Here is a 16,911-nt window from a genome sequence, read left to right on the forward strand (position 1 = left end):
CAGTTCTTTGTGCCGCAGTAAATCCCGCACTTGAGTTCGTCTTCAACACTCACGGTCCTGGACGGACATGAGCTCAACGCGCAATTGGTTCCTTTGCTCTCGGTGATCCAGGGAACAGCGCAAGCCTTGGTCGTGTGGTGGAATAGCAGTGCAAGCTGAACGAACTTCATGGTGAACTTTTACGCAGAATTAAATCAAATCCTGTTGAATGTCCACATATAGTGAGTAACCGGATGAAGTGTTTTGAGTTTAGTGGATGAAACCTGTGATCTGCACAATCTCCATTCGGTATATAAATAAATATTTGAGTAGGAATCGTAGGATTTACACCTAATTATAAAATACTATCATTATGTTTCATTTTACACTTAAGGGACATTGTACATTTTTGCATATTAACCAGAATAAAATATAATTTAGCTGGTGTATTGACTCGCTTAAACAATTTACATAGAGTAAGTTGCTATGTAAGCAAATGGTTTCATACAGATTGCAAATACAATATTAGTTTAGAATAAACTTATGGAAGTTTTTTCTCTATTCAGACCACCCCTACAACCCTGCGGGCAATAGCGTACCTTGCAAAGGACTCACGACCGGCCGCTGACGAACGTGGTTCACAAATGAGAATGCTGCGGGTTTGCCCAGTGCCGAACTTATTGATGAATCGATGCATCTTTACTTTAGGCACGTTTATGAGGTATAGCCAAGGTCATTACTAGGGAAAACTGAGATCGTAACAAAAATGGATCACTAGCCAGAATCCATTATCAAAAACAATAGAATTGTGTTCTCAACATCACACTAAAAGTTTAAAGCCCTGTTTATGATGTTTGAAAAAGCCATATCTTCAAAATTCTCTTACACATTGCCGTGCAATTTCATATCACACCGTAAAGTCAATGAGTACAGAGCATAACTTACTGTAAGATTAAATCTAATGAAATTCAACCTCTTGAATTCAAGGTATTGTCTGCATATTAATTGCAAAGCATAAACGGGCATCTGCAGTCCATTTCATGATTACAGAATATTTAATGGATCATGTTTTGTTGAAAGTCAACACCACAGCTCAAGTAACTGGAAAGATTATGAACCGTAAAGTGGAATGAGAAAACAAATGTTCATAGCATCAGCATAAGGTGAAGATGCATACAAATTCGAATCACAAAAACTATAACACTTGATTCCAGCTGCAGTTTTTCTGCAGCTGAAAATTTTGAAGGTTATATAATCCGTTAAATTACTTCCGACCAGCCAAGAAATTTGTCATTTACTGTCTCCATGTTTTATTTCCTTCAGCTACTGCTTGTGTAGTAGAAAATCTACTTACACATTAAAGTAAAATTGGAATTTTTATTTAATTTTTCAACTCAAATACCTAACGTAAGTTCAAATAGCGGAGACATGTCAGATAATTAAAAAAAAGTGGGGCAATAGCACATTTATTTACGTTAACTTTGTTTTTTTTTTGACGAAGTAAATACTTCTCAAAATATTAGAACATGTATTTAAAAATAATTTATTGTTCTCACTATAAAGGTAATAAAATTGTTTTCTCAACCTAATAGAAGCATCATATCTTAACTTTGGCCCGTATGCTAAATAGGGCACTAGCACTACGAAGTAGCACTATGCACTACGAAGTAGCACTATGCACTACGAAGTAGCACTATGCACTACGAAGTGTCCTGTTGGTATGCTAAATACGTCACAGACACTAAGCACTTCGAAGTAGCTCTACAATGTTTAGTGTCGCTTAGTGTCGCATTACTGATTCGTATGCAGAAAGACTTTGAAGTGCTACTTCGCTGTTAGAGTACTTTATAGTGCCGCACTAAGCTATGAGTCTATTGAAGAATGGTAGTTACTTTCACGAGAATCGAAGGTAAATGGCTCTCAGAATACTTGATGTCAGAGCTAGTAAACATTTCGGTAAAAGTACATTATGCACTTATGTTGAACATAATTTCAGCAAAAAAATATACATATATAAACCCCGTCGTGCATGTAATAAATACTTTCTCTGTCCAGTTGTGTCCAAAAATTATGGCACTCTAAGGCTTTTTTATGAGCAGCTTATTTAAAGCATTAATTTTTGACGCCAAACCTCAGCTCTTATATCAGTATTGTATCAGCTTGTTTTTTAAACTGAAAATTTCTTTACCTTCAATTGTATTTTTATTATTTAATAAATTTTTGTATTCCTTGAAATTAGGAAGATGTGGTATTGTAAGCCCATTCCGTACTACTGACAGGCATGCAACCTTTCTTTGAGCCTAGTCATAGAATTAGAAGCACTTCGTCCTGTATGTCCCTGCGAGGTGGTCTGAGCTACTTAGGCTGCAGAGCACGACTCTAAGGTATGAGTTGGACGAGGTTAACTATTGTTTTCTATATTTGTTATTTGTGAAGGTTATATCGTGCTTATATAGTCAGATTATTTATTCATTGGTGTTAATTGTAAGTATTGTTGTCGGTCCTCTAAGGGCACAGCGGAGTCCTTCTCCTCTCGCGACTCCTCTCATTACGTCGCTACTCTCATTATTGCTCTCAGATAATCTTATGCGCCACTCTGCTTAATAGTTAGGATAATTAGACTTGTAAAGATCTTTTGTTTATTGAACCTTGAGATAACAATCTCACAGAAGAGTTGATGATACCAAAGTAAATAATTTTGTGCTTGTATCATAGTATATATTTAAATTATAGCAATCATTGATTGACAACTCTTGATTGATTGACATATATAGGCATTGATTGACAATGATGTTTTTAGCCTAATATCTCTAGGCTGCCTATACAAATAAAACTCATTTTAGTATAGTTTTTTTATATATGACGTTCCTATGGGATTACAAAGTTGCCTGTCCCAAATTTAGTAAGATGTTATAGGATGGGAACAGCCCTGGGCTTGCTAATTAAACATGCATTAGCATGCAGCAGATTGTACGTAGACACCTAATTTCGCTGTGGTGACACTGTTTGTTTTCACTACTATTCATTCATTAGCCCGCATCGATGGTAAACGTGTTTGTATCTGCTATAGATAAATATATAGATATATGTATTTCTGCATTGTAAACGGAAAAATATCGTTTCGTTCACGAGGAGCAGGAATATATAAAACAATAGTCCGTCATCGCATTGCAAATTATTAGAAAAATTTAATAACGATTTTTAATCTTTCCAAAAAACTTAAGTCCCAGAAAATCCAAAATTTCACACTATCTTAAAACCTTCTACTTAATGGTTGCCGTCCATCAGCACCAGCGGTATGTGGAGGAAGCTATATGTATTTCGACCATAAAATGAAGTGCGTTCCTATTCTCGCAAACTGACGTATTTTTAGCAGCTACTTGATTACCTATGTCAACAGATCAGTTCTCAAATATCCAAGAGACAATTCAAGAATATTACAAAAATCGGAGACAGGACGAACTTGGCCTATTCCTAAACGCAGATACTACTATGCTATACCAAGTGTGTCTTGCGAATGTTATCAAATCGACTCGCATGGGGATTTTTCCGGTTTAACAAAAAAAATTAGCTTTTTCTCTAACACAGTCGCTCGTGAATGCATCAGTTAATCCAGCCACGTAACTTTGCTGGCCCATGTATCTTGAATACCTAGCGTTTTATTACATATTTTAAATAAAATTGATAATGACAATAACTGAAACGTTGAACAGGCAATCTGCTTTATCGTTTCGATCTGCTTTATCTTCCCATAGGCTGCTTCAAACAGCCAATTTTTGAGGACGATGGATCCACGACTCAAAATACATTGAAGAATTGAGACTATAGTCAATTAAATAACATAACGTAGGGATCTCGGCGCTGCATGAAGAGTAAGCCTGATGTGACCTGTCGCCGATTCTTTTACTTTTCGTAACTTGTTCACAGATGATCCAAAAGCATCTCCTCTGACCGGATATTTTTTCAAGACGATGAATCTGTGTGACGGAATCTTTTTGCTAACATGTTGGCTTGAATATGCTCTGCACTGGAAATTCGTCTACAATGGGCTTTACAAGAACCTATCTTCAATATCTTTTTGCAGCAATATGAAATTGCCTGAAATTTTATCTATAGGGAGATGATATTACTATTAGGTCTTTGCAATGCAAAGCGCATACGTGCACGTGGGAACAAAATTTCACATTAGAATTGTAACTTGGTTTTACTTAAAACAATTTTCTTCACAACCCAACGTTCTTTACAACGGAGTTTAATGGGAGTTCTATGTTAAAATAGCAGGGCCCATACTTTCAAAAAAAGTTAACAGATCGTAAGTTCATCCACCAATCATCGACCGCCATTCAAGCCAAATCCACCAATCATTGACAAGAAAAAAGTGCGTAAGGACTTACGTTCACTTAGGGAGTTTTGAAAGTATAGCTTCAGGTCATTCCGGCGTTGGTAGCGAGTAGTGAGAACCAATCAATGCAATTTTAGAGCACAGTTGAAAGAAATAAAATTGATTTGTACTAATTAAATTCAGATCAGTTCAAACACATAAATAAGATAGAATACCCATTTATTTAGTTTCGAAAAAATTTAGCGTCCTCAACGAAAATTCATAAATGCCTGTATCAAAATCAAATTTCATGTTGTTAGGGTTTTATAGAGCAAGTTTTAATTCATCGAGTATTTTTATATTCAATAAGTACTTTTAGGTTTAGAGAAATCTGTACATTACGGCACGGGTTAGGAATGCCCGGCTTGTCATTGTTGTGCGGAACAGTGAAGGAGGTGTCGTGGGTAGTCACGGTAGCTAAGAATCTCTTGGAATGTAAATGTGTGTAAATAGGCGTAAAATCTTATAAGCTGTAAACCATGGTGGTAATATATTCTGTGTTGGTCTAAAATTAAGACACTCAATTATGTATTTATTTATGAGTCCATTAGGATGCATTCGTTGATTCGTTGTTGATGTATTTTCAGGTAAGCCTCAAGACTCGAGAGTTAAACATTTAAGAATTACACCTTTTAATTAATTAAGAAACTTGCGTATGACTTGAGCCTTTTGGAAGGGAGAAAAGAGGGTGGTTTGAAGGACGACACGAGCCACAAATGAGCAAGAGTGTTTGGGTCTAGCTGGCGTAAGGATTGAGCCCACAACAATGTTTAGATCCGAGACCTGACCATCTCTTCACAATATTGCAGTAGCAACTGTTCTCACTTACTATTTAAGGTTTATTCTAAAACCAATCTTTTTTAAATCAAATGTATAGGAGAACCTATCAGGTTTCACTTGATAATCAAGGGTTGTAAATTTTATCACAATGCAGTCTGACGACTTCATTGTCCTCAATTGGTACGGAAAATTATTTCTCGGTTATTTATGCCTCTTTTTTAGTTACATTTTTCAATGTATAACTTTAAGAAATACAACAAATTTGATGCATAAAACCAACTTGTTATAGCGGGAATATTTTGACACGAGTATGCAGGATCATGCATGAATATACACGTGAAACTAACTTCGCAATGGCATATCGAAAAGTTAAAGCGTAGTCCAAAAGTCTTTCATGCAAAATAAATATTCTATCGCAGCCATTCAACTATAATACGGGGAAAAAAGCTAATAATGTCGAATCGACAATAAACAGGATGAATATAACCTTCTATTTTGTCTAGAAATTATTAGCCAGCAGATCTTACAAATTTATGTATCATAAAAAAAGCAGCGAGCTGGATTAACATTTACAATTTGATATTTCACGCTCGATCTTAGATTCTGAAAAAAAAATATTTATAAGAAAACCGCGATTATGAACTAACTAAAGTTTAAAATTAAAACTTTCAGGTTATTCAAATATCTTCATCCTTAATTTTTTGGAGCTGATAATGCACTTCATACGCAAAATTCACACATCAAGTTTTCTCACCAAAATTTTCTTAATTTTGCATAAAGATTGGCCTAGAACTCATTCTATTTCGCTGTCATAATAACTGACTAGAAATAATTTCATGTAACAAATTCATCTCACTCACACTCTAACGATATATCTCTTTTTTTTTGTAAAAACCGTTTACTTCAATTTTTATAAATCGGACAGCTATATTTTAATGGAATCTTAATAACGGGCAGAAAAATCAAGCAATATGTGTACTATATAGGATAATCATCGGCAATAACCAATCTTCGATTGGTAATTGGCTATATTTCCTTATTCCGTGGCTGCAAGTCTCATATATGGGGTACCTGGACATTCTTCCACAATTTACCGGCATCATTCACAAAAGATAATTATTGACTAGTCAAACAGACGCCAGTTATTAAGGGGCCAGTTAATTAATGACGCCAATACATTCCGTCGAGGCGTCAATCAATTAATATATTGGCTGCGACCCACAGCTCTTCAAACGACTTAGAAGCACGCTCTATAGGGGATCCGTCCCAGGCTCTCAGTTGTTTGTCTCCTTAATTCGGATGATGACCTACAGTATATTATTTTATCAGGCTTGGGTTACGATCCAGATTATTTGCCAGTGTTCTGGAACACGAATGAACCATCGGTAAAACCTATTCTTCAGCTACAGATATCACTGGATAAAAGTCATATATAATATGAATACTTGAATACATAAACCAAATCAGTTAAGAAATAAGATAACAAACTAATGCTTACCACTACATCGCTCCCCCTCAAGTGCAATAACTGTTGCACTTTGCTCAAGAGAACATAACACGATACAATAGGCCATTTTTTCAAGAAATAACTCTAGTAATTGGAAATTCACATTAGAACTTCTCACTACGGATTCTTTGCAAACCAAGGACGTGTAAACTACACGTTTATTAAATCCTAGATGACAATCCGAAGCTAAAATGAAATGGCACTTTGGTCAAATATATAGGAAATACCTATTTATTCACCAAACAAAGTCTATTTGCACAATATTGCACGCTTTATTTTTCACAATTCTTTTCATTCGCTCAACAGCAGTAGGTTGTACACGAGGATATTCTTCGACCGGGCCACATGACCGAGCAATGCGTTTATCTGCTTTAAGATTACGTAATTTCTGAACAATATCAGAAGTTAATAATCAGCAACCATTTCGGGACGAAATCTTTCATCATGAATATGTCATTTTACGCTAAACGTCTCCCCAGACACATTAGCTCTGAATGAGCGTAAGCTATCTTGCTTATATTCCAAGTGACAACTCAATGATTGTTCAAGGTTCTGGCGCTCGACTACAACTTCGCTTACCTGGACAAAGATTCGTGACTAATATTACTGCGAGCGACATTAAATACATTGTGATGAGACAATTCACTCAAAACATCTGATTGGAACGATAAAGATTGTTTTAGCCACAGCCAAAAATCCATATTGAAAGAGTCTGCTGAACCGTCGGACAAAACATTAAAGGCAATTAAACAATACAGTTATGAAATTTGTAAAAAATGAATCATCGCTAAAAATGAGTGAATAGGTCTTGGGTACATTAAGATTGTCACATTCCATTCTGGTAAAATCATTAAAATTTGAAACAAGTTTACGATTAAGATTAAATACATTAGCAGGTACAGTATGAACATCTCGATCATCCTGAACCCTCTACCGCCGTATGTCACTTTCCGGGAACATAATTTTCAACTTAAATTATACGTAAGCTATTGAGTGTAGCAACCTGAAGACGTTTGTACGCAACAGAAAACATTTTAAAGTTGTACGTGGCGGCAACCATCAGTGCAAGTCATTTAGCTCTCACTAGAACGTATCCTTTTTTGGAAAGTAGGCTTGTGACAATATGCTCCGGTTACTCATGTCAGGCGGTAGAGGGTTAAGGGTCTCTGAATAAGAATAAGTAACATAATTGAGGTCTTCTGAAAAACGAACTTAGTCGAGGCGCATCGTTCACCAGAACGTCGCGGCAGAAATGAAAACCGTGAAAAAGCGATTTAATTGCGTGATCATTAACATGATTTAGGAATTACAATTCAGCTTCTTCCTTTAACTAATTTTGACTAGAAGTTAATTTTATTCCGTAACGAAATTATTCTCTATTTTTTTTCGAGTAATTTTGTTCTACGATCCTGAACTCGGACATATGACGATCAATCAACGTTCTTTGCTGTTGCCTGAATGCTTGTATCAGCAAATACTGCAAGAGTTTATATAAATTGGCAACGCCACGAATAACTCACTCTCAGCGAAAATAAATCCAAGCGAGACTTAATTCAAATTGCGATGCAATTTCTGCCTCGTGTGGGTCACCCTAACCCAATTTGCCTCTGGTGATAAGGTATAACAGTACTACTTGCAGAAATTATGTCACTATTTGAGCCATTCATTTTTCTGAGTGCTGTTTCAAAATTTTTGAGACGATAACTTCTTGGATGAAAATTATCAAGACTGTCCTATCTATAATAAAACTTGTATGCCAACGACGCAAAAGTTTATAATACAGTGAAGGATGCGTCATATAAAGAGCAACTACAAGATGATCTTGACAGTTTAGTTAACTGGGCTGACACGTGGCAGCTGCAGCTGCATTTTAACGCTGACAAGTGTAAAGTACTTCACTTCGGGATGAACAAGAACAGCAAAATTACAGTATGAGATGGCATAGTTGCAACGAGAAAGTAATTGTTGAAAAGTCTAGTGTGGAAAGAGATTTGGGAGTTTATGTCGGAAAAGAGCTGCTCTCAAGCATATTGAAACGCAAGCTAATAAATCCAACAAACTTTTTAGACTGATCAGACGCTCCTACGGGTTCCTAGATGCAGAAGCGATAAAGTTTGTGTTTGTTGCTGCCGTGCGTCCGAATTTAAAATTTGGAAACGCCGTGAGGTCACCGAAACTTGAAAAGGACAAGAATTGAGTAGAGAGTGTTCAAATATGTGGAACAAGGATAATTCCAGGCTTGAAGGGCAAGGCATATGAAGAAAAATTGAAAATTATGAAGCTTCTAAGCCTCAATTATCGACGTCTGCGTGGGACCTCATTTAATTATACAAGTATACTTATGGTTTATACAAGGTCCGAGAAGGATTACTAGAATTTGAGGCAAGAACCAACACCAGAAGCCACGGCTATAAACTGGACACCTACGTATGTTGCAACTCATTCACGCGACAACATTTCTTCTGCTTCGAATTACCGACATGTGGAACAGCCTCCCCTATTACATCGTTGACGCTCCGAGTATAAACGCGATCAAGAACAGACAGGACAAAGCGATGTAGAAATATATGTTCATACTTGAAATTCCTAGCTCCATATCGAACCCAATGGAAGTCCAGTAGCTACTTATTTCAAACTATCGTCAGTTTGGAAAAGATCCTGTCGAAGGACCTGTTCTAAGATCTCCTGAGGACAACTCAAGAAAAGTACGAGAATCGGCACAGACAACATTTTGCTTCGACGGTATATATAGTTATAATGATGCTATGCATCTGTTCAGTTATGGAAAGCATTTCGGTTATCTATGCAATCGTCAGTTATGGAAAGATCGGGTTGCAAAGGCCGGATCCCTTGTGAATCAAGTCACGAAAAGCTCAAGAATCGGCAACAGGCCATGGGCCCATTTATTACCACGTTTTTCTTAGCTCGCTTTCGTGTCCGTCTGTCTGTCTGTCTGTTTGTGATGATCAAATCTTGCAATCGATATTTCACCAACTTTCCCGCTAGCTAGCGCTCTGAAACTTTTAGGGAAGCTCAGCTCCCGATGACAATACAATAATCAATAATTTGTTGCACGTTTCCAGGCGTATTTATTCAATGAAATGTCGACCGAGAAATTGTGGACGCTGCTGCCGCGGAACAACAATGTATCCCCTCGAATAAAATTTTCTACAGAACTTCGGAAAGAATTTTCTTTCGTACATTTGCGTGGCCAACTGAAATAAAATGAATATTATGTAGGATGGCTGACCTTTGTGCAGTAGTTATAAACTCTAAAGGAACTCACAAGCAGGGGTTAAGAACCTTCAATGCACGTCATCCTCGAGAGGATATTCGTGTTTAGACTGCGTATATCGATGATACGCTGCGTATCATCGATACGTACGTCAAGTCAAGTAAATTGGCTCGCAACAACGTACTAACTGCTTATACATCCGCGAATAAGTCCAAATTAGGTATTTAATTATTTTAATACTCCAATATAACTAAAGTTAGATGTAAATTAATGACATTACCAATTCCGATCAACTTTGCCTTCTGGCCCCATGACCTCATGTCTTTATTTCATGCGAAATATAATATAGTTGAAATTTCGTAATTACAGCCACATAGGCGATAATCCAGTCATAATTAAATTCATTCACAAAAGTTCATTGAAAAACACCTCAATCAAATTTCAAGATTCTTCTCAATTGCGTTCACGTTACTGGTAGAATGTCAACCTCGTCCACCTGACATTTTGAACATCATGAGCTGTGCGAAAGTCTTTCAAACAGTGACTACTGGTAATTAGTGTAGTTTTTACTATACACTGCGGGTTAATTGTGAAGTTAAGCAATGCACTGCAAGTTATTTGTGAAGTTCAGCAATGCACTGCAGGTTATTTGTGAAGTTAAGCAATGCACTGCAGGTTATTTGTGAAGTTAAGCAATGCACTGCAGGTTATTTGTGAAGTTAAGCAATGCACTGCAAGTTATTTGTGAAGTTAAGCAATGCACTGCAAGTTATTTGTGAAGTTCAGCAATGCACTGCAGGTTATTTGTGAAGTTAAGCAATGCACTGCAAGTTATTTGTGAAGTTAAGCAATGCACTGCAGGTTATTTGTGAAGTTAAGCAGTTAACCGCAGGTTACTCGTGAAGTTGAACAATGCATCGCATTTAATTTGTGAAGTTAAACATGTACTGGAGGTAATATGGGTAGTTTATGCAAAACACTGCTGGTAATTTGTGCAGTTTATACTTTGAACTGCATATTTTTGTGCCGTTTGAACAATCAATATCAAGTAACTTGTGCAATTTAAACTGTGCAGTGCTGGAAATTTATGCAGATAAAGCAATGCACTACCGGTAATTTGGGCTGTGGTAACAATACATTGCAGTTTATTTCAGCAGTTTGAACATGCACTAGTGCTTATTTGTGCAGTTCGAACATAAGAAAATATTTTACGTTGAACAATGAACTACAGGTAAATTTTTTCAGCTCTAACATTTTGATCTAATTTATTGACTTTTAATAATGCATTCAATGTAATTTGTTCAGTTTGAATAATGGTACAGAATATCTGACTTCAAAATAATACCCAACTGATAATATGTGCAGTCTGAACAATGGAACAGGATTTTCGACTTTGGACCATTTTCTACTGACAAAAAGTTCAGTTAGAGAACTAAAACCGAATTGTCAACTCTGAACAATGTACTATTTGTAATTTTAGTTGTTCGCACACCGCTGGCAATTTAGGCAGTTCGAACATAAGAATAGGAACTCCCGTTTATTTATGTTTATCGAATATTTAAAAAGAATTTTTGACCGTAGTAAATTCATTGCTGTTTATTTGCACATTTCGAACATTTAAACGGAATTTGTGACGTGGTTCTGATTTTAATTTTGAACTCGTTCAAAAACCATGGCAGGTTTGAAGGCGGAATGTGTTTTTACTGTCATTATATATGAATATTTCATCGTCTAAAAAATATTATATTAATTAGAAGATCATTCATGAATGGTGCTCAGTTCTTCTCGACATTCTCTGAAATTTCTAAAAAATAATTCCATGTATGTTGGTAAATTTATTACGTTTACGTGCGTTCGGAATTCATAGAGCAGGATAATTTTACCTGTTGTAATATATTCGTGAGCGGAATGTCGAGTACAATAAGTACAGTGGAAAACTCAATAAGTAAGTGGCTAAGTGGTTTGACCGGTTAAGTTAAATAAGTGATTTCACCAGTACAATAAGCACAGAGGAGAACTCAAGCTCACACCTTGTACTGACAAACGTAACGGTAAGTGCTCGTGCAAGATATGTCCCAGGGCGCGTAGTTGGGGGGAGCATCGAGTCTGGCGCAGGCTTCATTGTTATTGCTTCCCAAAGTTGCTGCAGTAGTTGCCGTTCCGTCACTCCAGAACCACTCTCCCTTAATCAGAGTCAAGTCCACCCACCAGCCGGTTATTCCAGACTTGTCTGTAAAGTAAGAAACACGCTCTCAATTACTCATATCATAAAATTAATGGAAGTGTGCATTCATTGAGAATACAATGTTAATGAATTTGAGATAGAAAACCTGATTTTATTTCGTTAAATTTGATTCAAATCAATTATATAAGCGTTTGACGAATACATACGTATATCGGGCTATAAATAGCACGCATATTGGAAAATGTAAGGTTTATGCGAAAAAAATTCACAGCTCCACTCGAGCTTCAAATAAAACATTCGCAAGAAAATGCATTCGTCAAGCCTATAGAACCATCCATGGAAATTTATAGCACGAAAATTTATTGAAATTGAACATTGAAATTTATTTAAAATTTGAAATTTATAGCTTGGAGCCCGAAAATTGTTCTCAGATAATCTAAGTTCATTTTTTCTTTCTGTAATTCAAGTAAGATTCTTCAGCGGGAGTGTGGAAGATTATTGTATGAATTTGGCCCACTAAAGCCATGACTTTCGTGGAAAAAAATGACTCCTGTCAATGAAAGATTAAATATCATTCAAGTGAGAGGTCACAATTTAGCGGGTCAATTTTTGGCTACATGATTTTAAGTCGCCGAAACTCTTCAACTATGACTGAAGATGAAAAGTTTGACTCCGACTATGACTACGAAACGCATTTTTCGTAAGACGTGGGGATCATTAGTCTGTAGCTGAGCTCTACTAGCCCTGAACTCTTTTCATTGACTTTTTGTTAGCATTTTCGCATGTTGTAGTAGTATTTCCATTACCATGACAATTTTATTATGTTAGCCTCTCATTAAATATCAAAGGATTAAGTATATACGTTACGTGTACTATTTCGCACTCTGTTATTCTTAAACTTTGTATGTTAGGTCCCGCGGGCAGAGTCCCTTGCTATTTGAATGTAGCTAGCCGTCTCGGTACAACAAAAAGTACAGCCCTTAATTTTAACTTTGCCCCATGCAGGCATACCCAAACACTATCCTCAGAGCAGTTATCGATTCATGTCTCTCAATGAAAACGAATTGCGGGATCCCGACTGATTTAAGTCCAGCTCGCAAACTGAGTGAGACCTCATGAGAAGGACGAATGACTGAGTGAATTAAATGACTAACAAAAAATGTATAGTGATACAGAAATAGAACTGAGTAATTGAATTAAAATAATCTGGTATATTATTGCATTATTTAAAGTTTACTTGCTGCTTGCTGATTGAACCTACAGAAGTTCGTTTAATCCTATTTGTAGCTCCATCGATTGAAGATGATAAATTCCAAGCTTATTTGCAGCTCAACTTTTATTTGTTGGTAGGAAATAAAGACGTTCTTATGCCAATCTTTGTAATCAATCTTTTTAAAACACGTCAAAACTGAACCGAATATAATTTGTAGTGATTTCAACATTCTGTCCTTGAAATTCATAATTCCATTATGTCACATATTTTCATTTTTTCTGAAAGCATTAGTGAAAAGTCGTAATACTGTTACATTGAGCGTCGATTTACCTTATTAATCAACGTCCCAACTCAGACAGCTCTCAAATTATTCCGCAAAAGCCAATGAGACAATATAATGCCTTGATCTTGAAGTAATGTGTCAGCTGGTGTATGATTGCAAATGCACGATTTTAAAAGCAGTGTCAAAATGCCTGAAACCGAACAAGCTGTTAAGAAATCGATTGAGCGTAGTAAACGTATCAGTGGAAATCCTCGACTTCTCGTTCACTTTCAACCTAAAAAGAACAATTGAACCGAGTGTTTTTGACTCACTGCTGTTGAGGTAAGCCACGAGATCAGCCATTTGGGCAGCAGAGGATGGATAGGCGAGCACGCTGCCCAATGGGCAGGAGCGTTTAGCCGTAGCAAAGTTGACTGCGTTGGTGGAGAAAAAATAGCAGAATCTGCCCACAGCTTCAAAGCCTGGCATACACGCATCTGATGGGAGATAAAAGAAATTGTTAGCCACAAATTATCAAAATTTCCACCAAAAATATCCAATGTTACCAATGTTGGGGAGTAATTTATCAGCGGAATAGAATTTGAAGCAGTAATGCATTCAAATGAATTAATTATAGACTATTGAGGGTCTCATAACTTGTAGGTAGAATATATTTTGACTGTTGTTTGACAACATCACAATTCCACACGCTAAAACCTGTTAGAGCTTCAAAATATAATGACAGATAGGTTTACTTGAGGTTTGTTTTCGATTTTCTGATGTATGTAGAAGAAAACATATTATTTTCCACAATTATCTGTATTAAGAAACATTCTGCACGATAATATTCAAATTTGGCATTTTATATCCTGTCAAAGTACTATAACAACTCTCTTCAAATAATTCTGAAACAAAATTTTAGGAAAGACAATTAAACAATACCACTTTTCTTTATGAAGGTGATGAAGGCCGGGTCTGTGATGAGTAAGTTGGTGAGCACCGAGGCGCTGCTGCTGAAGTAACACTTGGACACGGAGGCCGCCTGAGTGATGGACACCGCCAGGCACCGCGTGTCCACGAAGCACCGATTCCGGCACACGCCTGAGATTGATAATACAAACAGATAGGTGATTTCAGCATATTCATTCAAACAAACCGTTGGTGGAATCTGAATGATATTCAAATGAGGCATGTACTGAAAAATGTATGAATCCGGCTCGTGTTTCACATACTAATTTTTCCCATTTGCACACAAATGATGACCTTCGTTGCTTACAACTTCAAAATTGTTGGAAAAATTGAACGAAAACTCATAAAATGTCAACTATTTGCCATCAAAATGTGGAAATCATTTTACCAAAGTTTCCCGCGCGTCGAGACCCCAGTTGACGTGCACAATATTTGTACTAATGATCAGGCTGCCAGTATATTTTACGGCAAGATGCTGCAGCCGCATGATTAGTAGGATACATTGTATAAATTTTTAAGAAAAAACGGCTTTGTTTTCCTTCAGACTGGTCTTTGTGTGCCAACTGGTCTTTGTGCAGACTTATTAATTAAATTGAAAGGATTATTCACAAGTACGTGTTCAGATTGGCTCGTCCACTCGATGATATGGAAACAGTTCGCATGGATGCATAAATGCAAAATGCTGTGAATGGAACAACGGATACAATCTCACAAAAAACGTAGTTTAAACCATTCCACATCGAGAAAAAGAGAACAATAATCTCGATTCTTATGCTACCTTGAACGATAAATGCTGGTACTCATCAGTTATTAGGACGTTTGCCATTAATGTAGGCAACAGTATTATTCCGAACCAAATTCAAAAGTAAACTAACTTGGATGTGCTTGTATCATAGTATATATTTAAATTATAGCAATCATTGATTGACAACTCTTGATTGATTGACATATATAGGCATTGATTGACAATGATGTTTTCAGCCTAATATCTCTAGGCTGCCTATACAAATAAAACACATTTTAGTGTAGTTTTTTTTTATATATGACGTTCCTATGGGATTACATAGTTGCCTGTCCCAAATTTAGTAAGATGTTATAGGATGGGAACAGCCCTGGGCTTGCTAATTAAACATGCATTCGCATGCAGCAGACTGTACGTAGACACCTATTTTCGCTGAGGTGACACTGACTGTTTTCACTACTATTCATTCATTAGCCCGTATCGAAGGTAAGTATCTGGTATAGATTGATATATCGATATATTTCTGCATTATAAACGGAAATATATCGTTTCGTTCGCGAGGAGCAGGTATACATAAAACAATAGTCCGTCATCGCATTGCAAATTATTTGAAAAATGTAATAACGATTTTTTAATCTTTCCAAAAAACTTAAGTCCCAGAAAATCCAAAATTTCACACTATCTTAAAACCTTCTACTTAATTGGTTGCCGTCCATCAGCACCAGCGGTATGTGGAAGAAGCTATATGTATTTTGACCATAAAATGAAGTGCGTTCCTATTCTCGCAAACTGACGTATTTTTAGCAGCTACTTGATTACCTATGTCAACAGATCAAATATCTGTTCAAATCTATATTCTCATATAGATCAAATCTATATTCTCATAGATATAGATAATCTATATATCAAATATCTATATTCTCAAATATCCAAGAGACAATTCAAGAATATTACAACAATCCGAGACAGGTCGAACTTGGCCTATTCCTCAACGCAGATACTACTATGCTATACCAAGTGTGTCCTGCAAATGTTATCAAATCGACTCGCATGGGGATTTTTCCGGTTCAACAAAAAAAAAATTTAGCTTTTTCTCTAACACAGTCGCTCGTGAATGCATCTGTTAATCCAGCCACGTAACTTTGCTGGCCCATATATCTTGAATACTTCGCCTTTTATTACATTTTAAATAAAATTGATAATGACAATAACTGAAAAGTTGAACAGGAAGTCTGCTTTATCGTTTCAATCTGCTTTATTTTCCCATAGACTGCTTCAAACAGCCAATTCTTGAGGACGATGGATCCTCGACTAAAAATTACATTGAAGAATTGAGACTATAGTCAATTAAATAACGTAACATAACATAGCGATGTCGGCGCTGACGAGTAGGCCTGATGTGGACTGTCGCCGATTCTTGTACTTTCCGTAACTTGTTCACAGAAAATCCAAAAGCATGTCCTTTGTCCGGATTTTTTTTAAGACGGACGAATCTGTGTGACGGAATCTTTTTGCTAACAGGTTGGTTTGAATGCTCTGCATTGGAAATTCATCTACAATAGGCTTTACTGCACTGCAATGGGCTTTTCATCTACTGCAGCAATATGAAATTGCCTGAAATTTTATCTATAGGGAGATGATATTACTATTAGGTCTTT

The 16,911-nt window shown here is 36.5% G+C and overlaps 1 protein-coding gene across 1 annotated transcript; it reads right to left on the reverse strand.

Moving 5' to 3' along the window:
- Nucleotides 1–11,468: 11,468 nt before the first annotated feature.
- On the reverse strand, nt 11,469–13,953 carry LOC108665886. Its single transcript, XM_018152693.2, has 2 exons — nt 13,875–13,953; nt 11,469–12,112 (listed from the first exon to the last, which is right to left on the reverse strand). Exons 1-2 carry the CDS (start codon nt 13,903–13,905, stop codon nt 11,907–11,909), a joined length of 237 nt encoding a protein of 78 aa, XP_018008182.2. The 5' UTR covers nt 13,906–13,953; the 3' UTR covers nt 11,469–11,906.
- Between the last annotated feature and the right edge of the window lie 2,958 nt (nt 13,954–16,911).

Source organism: Hyalella azteca, unplaced genomic scaffold, assembly GCF_000764305.2.
Source record: "Hyalella azteca isolate HAZT.00-mixed unplaced genomic scaffold, Hazt_2.0.2 contig11072, whole genome shotgun sequence".
Classification (NCBI taxonomy): Eukaryota; Metazoa; Arthropoda; class Malacostraca; order Amphipoda; family Hyalellidae; genus Hyalella; species Hyalella azteca.

Excerpts from the sequence above, each read along its gene's own strand:
- LOC108665886 (XM_018152693.2), bottom strand. The coding sequence starts at position 13,905 with ATGGCTGATCTCGTGGCTTACCTCAACAGCA. Across the intron at positions 12,113-13,874 it reads CGTGGCTTACCTCAACAGCA|ACAAGTCTGGAATAACCGGC; the intron begins GTGAGTCAAAAA and ends CTTACTTTACAG.